We start from the raw sequence: 10,708 nt of genomic DNA on the forward strand, positions 1-10,708 counted from the left end.
GCCTGTGTCCTGCTTGTGAAAAGATGGAAGAAATTGCCAGCAGGATCAAAAAAAAACTGGAATCATGTGGTAGATGCAAGGGCAGGACCCAGTCTAAAGACTACACTGAAACCAAAGAAAGTGAAAACTCTATCTGGAAACAGGATAAAAAGTAACCAGATCAGTAAACTGCAGAAGGAATTTAAGCGCCACAGTAAGTTGGATATTGAGACATGAGAATTTAAGAATGGATGTTTTGTTTCTGTCTGCGGGTGGCACATGGCATATGTAGACCATGTTTTCTTTTGTTGCTTTTTTAAAAAAGAGTGGGAAGCAATGTTGACTTGGTAGAAATATTTTATTTCTAGGAAATCTTGAAACTTTATCTTTGATTTTGATGTCTTAAAAGTACTTTCATTAGCCACTTCTTCAAACTGTACTCAGAACACTTGGACCATTCTCATCTCTTTATTGACATCTTTTCTAGAAGATTAATGTTTCAAGTTTGTTTACTTGATTTTTATCCTTAAGGAGATTGAGACCTGAAGATATGCAGAAAGGTATGTAAATAATTCAGTTCAGTTCCGTCGCTCAGTCGTGTCCGACTCTTTGCGACCCCATGAATCACAGAACGCCAGGCCTCCCTGTCCATCACCAACTCCCGGAGTTCACTCAGACTCACGTCCATCGAGTCAGTGATGCCATCCAGCCATCTCATCCTTTGTTGTCCCCTTCTCCTCCTGCCCCCAATCCCTCCCAACATCAGAGTCTTTTCATCAATGAGTCAGCTCTTCACATGAGGTGGCCAAAGTACTGGAGTTTCAGCTTCAGCATCATTCCCTCCAAAGAAATCCCAGGGCTGATCTCCCTCAGAATGGACTGGTTTTAGAAAAGGCAGAGGAACCAGAGATCAGATTGTCAGCATCCACTGGATCATCGAAAAAGCAAGAGAGTTCCAGAAAAGCATCTATTTCTGCTTTATTGACTATGCCAAAGCCTTTGACTGTGTGGATCACAATAAACTGTGGAAAATTCTGAAAGAGATGGGAATACCAGACCACCTGATCTGCCTCTTGAGAAATCTGTATGCAGGTCAGGAAGCAACAGTTAGAACTGGACATGGAACAACAGACTGGTTCCAAATAGGAAAAGGAGTACGTCAAGGCTGTATATTGTCACCCTGCTTATTTAACTTCTATGCAGAGTACATCATGAGAAACGCTGGACTGGAAGAAACACAAGCTGGAATCAAGATTGCCGGGAGAAATATCAATAACCTCAGATATGCAGATGACACCACCCTTATGGCAGAAAGTGAAGAGGAACTCAAAAGCCTCTTGATGAAAGTGAAAGTGGAGAGTGAAAAAGTTGGCTTAAAGCTCAACATTCAGAAAACGAAGATCATGGCATCCGGTCCCATCAATTCATGGGAAATAGATGGGGAAACAGTGGAAACAGTGTAAATAATTAGTGGGCAACCTAAGACTTAAAACCCAGGTTTTCTGGAGAGTAATTTTGGAAATCATAACTCACATATTGCAGCCTCAAGATTTTTAGGTTTAAAGGGGCTTGGTGTGTTGGGTCAGAGGATGGGAAAGAAATGATAAATTAATAATAAGTTCATCTACTTTTATGGGAAGTAACTGGGGGCAGGGGACCTGTTGTAGTACTTCTGTATTTAGTAATTTAAATTTTGAAAAGGAAATCCACTGTATATAATGTTATTACCTCCGGGGGTTTGAGGCAGCACTATTGAGTCCAGCACAGTAGTGTTTCTGCAGGGGAAATGTAGACATATTTACATCGGTGGAATAAACTAACTGTAAATAAACTAGTCATGTTTGCCCACCTGATTATGGCCCAGATCAGGCCAGATTTTGTGGCCAAATGGGTTAGAGATAAACGTTTGTTTTGAGAACATTTTCAGAATTGTGGATGGACCTATATTGGAGTTTTCAGGATTAAAAAAGATATGGGGACTTCCCTGGCAGTCTGATGGTTAGGACACCACTGCATGGGGCATGAGGTGTGGCTAAAAAAAAAGATCTATAGGCCCTTGTTAGACAAAATATTATCAATCAATGTTTGTTTTAGAGTAATGGAGAAAGACAGTTAAATTTACTGATCAGACAGAAGGAAAGGAAGGAAGAACTATCATCTCTGGAGCATTTTGGTGTATATTCCAAGCACTTTACAATTATGCCAGTGATTTCAGTTTTAGAGATTAGGATAGGAAGTACAAGCTAGTGGTTTCACCGTGATCTGGCGTCACTTAATAAGTAGCAGAGATGAACTTGACCTGGGGTTTGTCTAATCTCAAAACCCTGCGCCCTTTGCACAATCATCCTGCTCTTTTGGATAGCATAGCTTATGCCCCAGGACCCCAAAGTCTTTCCAGATCTGCTACTAACTCCATGCTCTAAGTTGGTGTTACTAGTAAGTTGTTGGTGTTACTAGTCCATAGTTATTTTGAAAATACATTTAATTTAATTAATTATATATTTAATATATATTTAATCTTTGGCTGAACTTTTATAATATATCGGTAGTAAAATATTTAGACAACATCAAATATGTGTATATTTTAATCATAGATTTTTTTTCTTAACCAGCTATCACCAAGGGGCAAACAAAACTGACTCTACCCTTTATTCTCAGTAAATGTTTGAGTGAACGTTTAGAAAACAGTAATTTTCTTATCATTTGAGGAGTAGAGAAATTGAAAGTTTGTATGTATATTCTTAGCATCTTTAATTATAGGGAAGGTGACACCTAACTTTTGCCTTACCTAAGGGAATATGTCCAGTGTAATTTTAGATTTTTGTGATAAAGCTATGTTGTGGAGGGGTTGGAGATTGAAAATTAATGGGTTTGGAGACTCAGTGAAACAAGATTTCCTAGGTGCATTGTGAATTGCTTGCAGCTGTGTGCAATGTAACAGTTTTGAGATATTTGAATTTTTATACATCACCCACTAAATGGTTTCTCTGCCTCTAGTTACAGATGTACTTCTGTGCATCTTGCCTGTACCTGACATGTATTCCTCTTCTTGGAATGTTCTTTCTTTTGTGATGTACTGGAAAGGCATTGGATCTAAGGCTTGAAGATCTGGATTTGAGTTATAGTTCTTGAACAAATATATGACCCTGGTGTTGCTTAACATTAAACCACAGTTTCCTAATCAAGAGAAATGAGGATAAGCAAGTAAAAAGGGCTTTTGTAAAACAAAACAAAGAAAAAAATAAAGTCCTCTAGAAATGCTAGCTTTTTTTTTTTTTTTTTTTTGGTCATTTTCCCTAAAGTCTGCCATGATTCTGGTTGCTGTAGAATAAAATTGAAAATCCCTAGCAAGTCTTTGGATGTCTCCTTTAGGGTAAGGGTCAGTTCCCTTAATGTGCATGATGTATTCTGTTTCCATCACTTTGCTCATCATCCCCATCTATCCCATGTGGGGGATGGGATTTCCAAATCCTACCTAATGTTTAAGATTTTAAAAATTTCAGTTCTTTGAAGAATTTCCAGATTTACATTCTAGAAGAGAGTTTTTTTTTCCCCCAACTGCATTTCTATGTGTAGTTAATTGTATCCTATTGTCCCAGGTATTATTAGATTAAGCCATATAAAAAATTTATCACTTTTATATTTAGAAACGGACAAATATAATTGCAATTTCAAATGGTTCATAGATATTAAGCACTTACTAGGATAGTGTATTTTCTTCAGAAGCATAGCACTGCTGTTGCTGTTAATTATTAGGAAAGTCTTTTAAGTATTCCCATAGCCTTACTCCTTTAAAGCCTGCTACTTTTTTTTACATTAAAAAAAATATATTCTTTTACCATTATGGTTTATCATAAGTATTGAATATAGTTCTCTGTGCTATACAACAGGACCTTGTTGTTTATCCATTCTAAATGTAAAAGCTTCCATCTGCTAAGCTCACCCTCCCACTTCATCCCACGCCAACCTCCCCGCCTTGGCAACCACAAGTCTCTTCTCTACGTCCATGACTCTGTTTCCGTTTCATAGGTTCATCTGTGTCATATTTTAGATTCCGTGTATAAGTGGTATCGTATGGTATTTGTCTTTCTCTGTCTGACTTATTTCACTTAGTATGATAATCTCTAGTTGTATCCATGTTGTTGCAAATGGTATTATTTTGTTCTTTTTTATGTGAAGCCTGCTGTTCTTAAGGATTTTGTTTGGTTGTTTTTTTCCATGAAGTTAAGCTATTCATAGATTGGGAAGTAAATGAACATATTAAAAACACCAATGGTGCGTTCTTTGTTTTAGATACTTAATATTAAATGCTATTTTATGTAAAATTTTGATAATAGAAAACAGTTGTGAGCGCTGTTCAAAAAAGCTTTCTTTAGTCTTGTTTCTCCCCATACAGGATGTGACACAGGGTTGGTTGTCTAGTGGATACTTCATGAATATTTGATTGGTTCTCTAAATTGGAGGATTGTTCTATCCACCTGTCCTGGGAGGGGGGTAGTCTTCAGATAAAGGTGAGGTGTGTAGTAGACTCAGCCCCTGTCTGATATTTCTGTTGCTGGGAATAGCAGTAGGATGGCTTTATAGCTCACTGACTATTAACCAAAAGATTTATATTCTGGTTTGTAAATGTATGTGATATCTTCTGAGGGCAAAAATACTAAATCATGTGTAGCTTGTATCTGATTAACTGCCTTTATTCCTTACTAAGTTAGAATCTATTGTTTCTGCTTTATAGGTAAGGTTTCATTTTTCTTTGGATGCTTTCAAGATTTTTCTCTTTTTCTTCAGTTTTCGGGAGTTTAATTATAGTGTGTTTTGTGGCAAAGACGGTGAAGAACCTGCCTGCAGTGCAGGAGACCCAGGTTCGATCTCTGGTTTGGGAAGATCCCTGGAGAAGGGAATGGCACCCCACTCCAGTATTCTTGCCTGGAGAATCCCACGGACAGAGGAGCCTGGTGGGCTACAGTCCATGGGGTCGCAAAGAGTCAGACATGACTGAGTGACTAACACTTTCACTTCGGCATTGGTTGCTTGGGGTATATCCTGTGTGACGTTAGCTCAGCTTAAATCTGTAGGTTTGTCTCTTGCCAAGTTTGGCACATTTTCCGCCATTATATTTGAGTACATTTTTACCTGCGCCTTCTTTGTCCTCTTCCTTCAGGACTGCAGTCACTTGGACGTAGATTTTTTGTCGTAGTTACGCAGGTCACTTAAGGCTCTTCATTTGTTTTCTTGGTGTTGTACAGGTTGGCTGATTTCTGCTGATCTTTCTTCCGATTCACTGACTGTTTCCTCTGTCCCCTCCCTTCTGAGCCTGTCCACTGCCCTGTCATTTACTGTATTTTTTTCAGTTTGGATTTGGTTCTTTATACCTTTTTTTTTTTTTTTTAACTGAGACCTGCTTATTGAGTTTATATTTCCATTTATTTTAAGCTTGTTTATAAAGGCTCACTGAAGCATTTTTGTCATGGCTGCTTTAAAATCTGTCAGATAATTCTAACATCTCTGTCATCTTGGCATTAATATATACTTGACTTTTCATTCTATTTGAGATTTCCCTGGTTCTGGATATGATGTGATTTTTTTTTTTTTGAAACCTAAACATTCAAAAATTGTGTGATGAGACTCTGAGTTTTATTTAAACCTTCTGTTTTAACTGGCTTTTTTTTTTTTTTTGGTCAGAGGGGGAAATGGGAGAGGGACACAGCCTTGTTACTGCCAGGTGGTGTTACAGTCGGGTTCCCCACCCAACCTCTATAGGTAGCTGAAGTGGGAGTGGCTCCTGACTGCAGCTGAGTGGGGCTGGGATGGGAATTAAGGCTCCCACGTGGTTGGGGTCCTCCTGTTCTTGGTGGGCCATAGTGAAAGCCCAGACTCTTTAGTAGGCTTCCACTGCCATCACCCTGGTGAAGGTGTTGGGGAGGCCTCATAACATTCTTGACTGGATGGAAATCTAGGCTTTCCTGTTGGCCTTTGCTAGGGTCGGTGGGGGTAGGGACATATTTTTTCTGTTCGGCTGCAGTAAAGTGATTATTGTGTTGTAAAGATTTCCTGTCTTGCTAGACTGCCCCTTTCTTAGTCCTCTGGCTAGAGAGAGCCGACTTTCGTTGGGGGTGTGTGTGCGTGGGTGTCTGTGTGTACCCACTGGCTTTTCTGAATTACTGGCTTCTTCAGCTTCAAGACTGGGATTTATAAGGCAAAAATAAAACCCGTAAAAGCTAGGGTGCTCACCTTCACATCCTTCCTTAAGTGTTGAGCCCTCTAGCTGTTGCCAACTTTTGGAGTCTTTAGTTTTGTTTTATATGTTATATCCTTATGTTTTTAGTTGTACTTACTAGCAGAAGAGAGGAAAGTATGTCTACTCTTAGTCTTACCAGAAGCTCATTTTCTTTTAGATACACTTTAGTACAAATACAGTAGAATAGAAAATAATTTTTTTCCATTTTTGACTGTCTCATTCACTGTGTTTTGTGCTGAGGCTTAGTTGCGATGGCATATAATGAAATTATCATTTTTGTTTTCTCTTCACTTCAGATTCTGATGCTCACAGTACAACCTCAAGTGCCTCTCCAGCTCAGTCTCCCTGTTACAGTAACCAGTCAGATGATGGCTCAGATACAGAGATGGCTTCTGGCTCCAACAGAACGCCAGTGTTTTCCTTTTTAGATCTCACATACTGGAAAAGGTAAAAGCAACAGAAAATATCTCTCTAACCAGCAAACCTTCTTAATTACAGGCAACTGTTTCCCACTTCCTTAGCAGTTACATGGCATTTGGCAAACCGCTGGTAGCATGTGTGGTTGGAGGTGGATTAGGCAAGAATGGAGCTGAGAGTTTGGACTTTGTGTGTTTTTCCTATTAAAATTGATTTAAAATAAAAACCATGTTAAGGAATCTAAATTTGCTGTAATGGAGTATACGTAGATATTCAATGTGATCAACTCTCCCACTGAAAAAAGTAAAAAGATTAGAAGTATATATATATATATATTTTTTATGTCTTTAAAAATGTCATTAACAAGTAGACAAGTTAATGAGAAATATATATGCATGCTCAGTCACTCAGTCATGTCTGACTCTTTGTGACCCCCATGGACTGTAGCCTGCCAGGCTCCTCTGTTCATGGGATTACCTTGGCAAAAATATTGGAGTGGGCTGTCATTTCCTCCTCTAGGGGATCTTCTCGACGCAGGTATCGAACTTGTGACTCCTGCTGCCCCTGCATTGGCAGGTGGATTCTTTACCCCTTAGCAGCCTGGGAAGCCCCTAATAAGGAATAACCAGAGGCCAAAAGCCATGTGAATGAGAAACCCCAAAGTCAAAAAAGAGATAATAGACTAGGAAAGAGAGAATATTGAAAGTGGTTAAGGATTTTCTAGTGCACAGATTTGGGAAGACTAACAAGTAAAAGCAGGGTAATAAGCAGTTATCGTATGGGTGAGGAAAATTCACCCATATGACACATTATATGCAAACTGTGGAACACGGGAGGCAAAACAGTTAGTGAGAAAATAAAGACTTTATTTTTCGAGGAACAACAAACACACAAGCTGAGTTCTCAGCATGAACAAAGGATGCCATAAAACCATAGATTTAACACCTTCAGTGGCCCCAGAGATAACAGCTGGGAGATAATTCTCCCAGGCAAGAATACTGGAGCGGGTTGCCGTGCCCTTCTCCGGGAGATCATCTTCCTGACGCAGGGGTTGAACTCATGTCTCTTAGGTCTCCTGCATTGGCAGCCGGGCTCTTTACCACTAGCACCACCTGGGAAGCCCTTACATGACAATAGCATGTAAATCAAAGTAGTAGAAGTAATGGGAGTGAAAGTGTCCTAATGTCTTTGTACTGTTGAGAATAAATATATTGAATAACTTTAAAGTCTGATTAATGAGCTGTGTAACCACTAAAAGAATAAAAATAAGAATGTAAAACCTCCAGAGAAAAAGAGAAAAACCAAGAATTTAAAAATATACCTAGCAAGATAAAAATGATGAAAAACTTCTATGTATTTGTAAATTGAGAACCCTTGGGTCAAGAAGAAAGTGTAAGTTAGAACATCCGTATAACTAAAAAATAACTGAAAAATACCACAAATCAAAATGTGTGGTATGAAGTTAAAGAGGTAAATAGAAGAAAAGTTGCTTTTAGTACTTTCTTTTAACACAAAGATTTAAAATAAATGAAGTTATATATATCCAGTTTATAGATTAATGAAGCTAATATAAAGAAAAATAAAAGCAAGGAAGTCCTAAAGATAGAAGTAGGAATAAATGGAGTAGAAAACCAATATGAATGAATAGTATCAGTAAAGCCAAGAGTTGGTTCTTGAAAAAGATGACCGAAGAAGTTACTAGAGATCAAGTTACTACAGATCAAGAAAAAGAGATGGTACCCTTGTTATTTCTTATTTCTTGGATAAGAAAGTGATATTCAACTCTAGACAGACAGAGGTTTAGAAGTCAAAGGATATTATAAACAACTTTATGCTGGTAAATTTGAACATACAGGTGAAGTGGATACATTAGTAGCTTACCAAAACTGTTTACCGAGACAGTTTACCAAAACTGTGCCAAGACTTGAAGAGTCGCATAATAAAGAAAATGGATTCAGTGGTCAGAAGTCTTCCCACAAAAAACCCCAGGCTGAGATAGACAAGTCCTACTGAATGTTCCAGAAACAAATGAATCTGATCTTGCACTGGATTTTCCAAATTATGGATCAAACACGGCCTAGGCTCCAAGCATTCTGTGAGGCTAACATACCTTTGATATGTTATAAACAGTTTATCATAAGTATATTAGATTTATTCTAGGGATGTGAGATTGTTTTAAGCATTAGAAAGCCAAGTAACATAATTTGACAGTTCCTAAAGGAGAGGGGAAAATGCCTATCGTGTTAGTGGTGTATTGAAGATATTTGATAAATTTGAACTTTGCTTCAGGGTTTAAAATAAAATCTTTAGCAAAATAGGAAGAGGAGGCAACCACATTGATAAATACTTTGTATTTTCAGGTAAAATCAAACATGTTCCCATTCCTATATTTCAGCAACATTGCCTTCAGACATGTGCACTGATAATGTGCAGTGTGTTTGTAAAAGCAAAAGTTGTCCCATCAGAAGAAGAGCGGATAGCCCTTTCACTGTTCACCTAAACTATCACAGCAGTGATAATCAGCTGTACCCTAATGCAGAATAAAAAGTTTAAAAAAAGAGAGTCTGCAAACTATGGTATATTCACGTGGTGGAATACCATACATAACTTAAAATGAAAAAAAACTCTAATAGTATAGTATATTTGAACCTCAGTTATTGTTGAGGAAAAAAATTGCAGCATACAGTATGATTCCATATATGTGCATTTCTGTATATATTTTTATTTTATATGTTACATATATGAGATAACAAGCAATATGTTTAGAGATGCAAACATGTATACAAAGAAAAAGGGGAGTGATAAACCTAAAATTTTAAGGAGAGAGTGAGATTGAGTGGAACGGGATTGAGAAGAACGTACAGGGGGATTTCATAGGAAACAATTGTTTTTTTCCTTGGAGTGTATGATCCATGAGTGATTTGCTGGGTTGTCATTTCTGTATGCCTTTATGTGTATTTGATAATACGTGTATATATTTTTTGTCTGATCAATATTAAAACCGCCAGCTGTATCAGCCTGTTCATTGTGGCTATTTTTCTCTAAGATGTGGTGACTTTTGGAGGAAACAGTTAATAACTTTAGGAACAGCCTCTGAAACTGAGGAATACCTTCTCCCCCTTAATATTTACTAAGATTCAGTGTGGGATTTGGGCTTTCCTGGTGGCTCAGCTGGTGAAGAATCTGCCTGCAATGTGGGAGACCTGAGTTTGATCCCTGGGTTGGGAAGATCCCCTGGAGAAGGGAAAGGCTACCCACTCTAGTATTCTGGCCTAGAGAATTCCATGGACTACACAGTCCATGGGATCACAAAGAGTCAGACATGACTGAGTGACCTTCACTCACTTACTCAGTGTGGGATTTAAGGGACTTGGGTAATTCCCATTACCTGGCAAATTGAGGTCACTCTAGGAGACCATTCGTTAGAAATGTGATGATTGTGGAAGTAGAACCTTTCTTTGATCATATTCTACTAGTTATAATGTTTGGTGTGTATGTTAGTTGCTCATTCCTGTCCAACTCTTTGCAACCCCATGGACTGTAGCCCGCCAGGCTCCTCTGTCCATGGGATTCTCCAGGCAAGAATACTGGAATGGGTTGCCAGTTCCTTCTCCAGAGGATCTTCCTGACTCATGAATTGAACCCAAGTCTCCCACAGTGCAGGCAGGTTCTTAACCATCTGAGCCACCATTAAACCAATATAATGATTGGTGGATTGTTCTTTTTTTTTCTGTATTATTATTCTGCCTTATTGATATATTTTGTTCTCTCTCCATTTTTTCTTTTAGACAGAAAATATGCTGTGGCATTATCTATAAAGGCCGTTTTGGGGAAGTCCTCATCGACACACATCTATTCAAGCCTTGCTGCAGCAATAAGAAAGCAGCTGCTGAGAAGCCAGAGGAGCAGGGGCCAGAGCCTCTGCCTATCTCCACTCAGGAGTGGTGACTAAGCTTTATGTAGAAGGGGAGCAAAAACGATTTAAATTTTGGAAAACAAAGCAACAAAATGACCCTCCTATTTTTAATTTGGATACCTGCTATTCTGCCAAAAGATGGATTTGTAGAATAGTTT

General features: G+C 38.4%; 1 protein-coding gene across 1 annotated transcript in view; it reads left to right on the forward strand.

Moving 5' to 3' along the window:
- Positions 1-10,702, forward strand: part of FAM60A (family with sequence similarity 60, member A) — a 28,115-nt gene extending 17,413 nt beyond the window's left edge. Inside the window, exons 5-7 of the mRNA XM_010860602.1 lie at positions 157-193; positions 6,514-6,664; positions 10,423-10,702. Of these exons, the coding sequence (XP_010858904.1) occupies positions 157-193; positions 6,514-6,664; positions 10,423-10,582 (348 nt within the window). The 3' untranslated portion in view covers positions 10,583-10,702. The remainder of the gene's footprint in view (positions 1-156; positions 194-6,513; positions 6,665-10,422) is intronic.
- The last annotated feature ends 6 nt before the right edge of the window (positions 10,703-10,708 follow it).

Source organism: Bison bison, unplaced genomic scaffold (assembly GCF_000754665.1).
Source record: "Bison bison bison isolate TAMUID 2011002044 unplaced genomic scaffold, Bison_UMD1.0 scf7180017864468, whole genome shotgun sequence".
In the NCBI taxonomy this organism is placed as follows: Eukaryota; Metazoa; Chordata; class Mammalia; order Artiodactyla; family Bovidae; genus Bison; species Bison bison.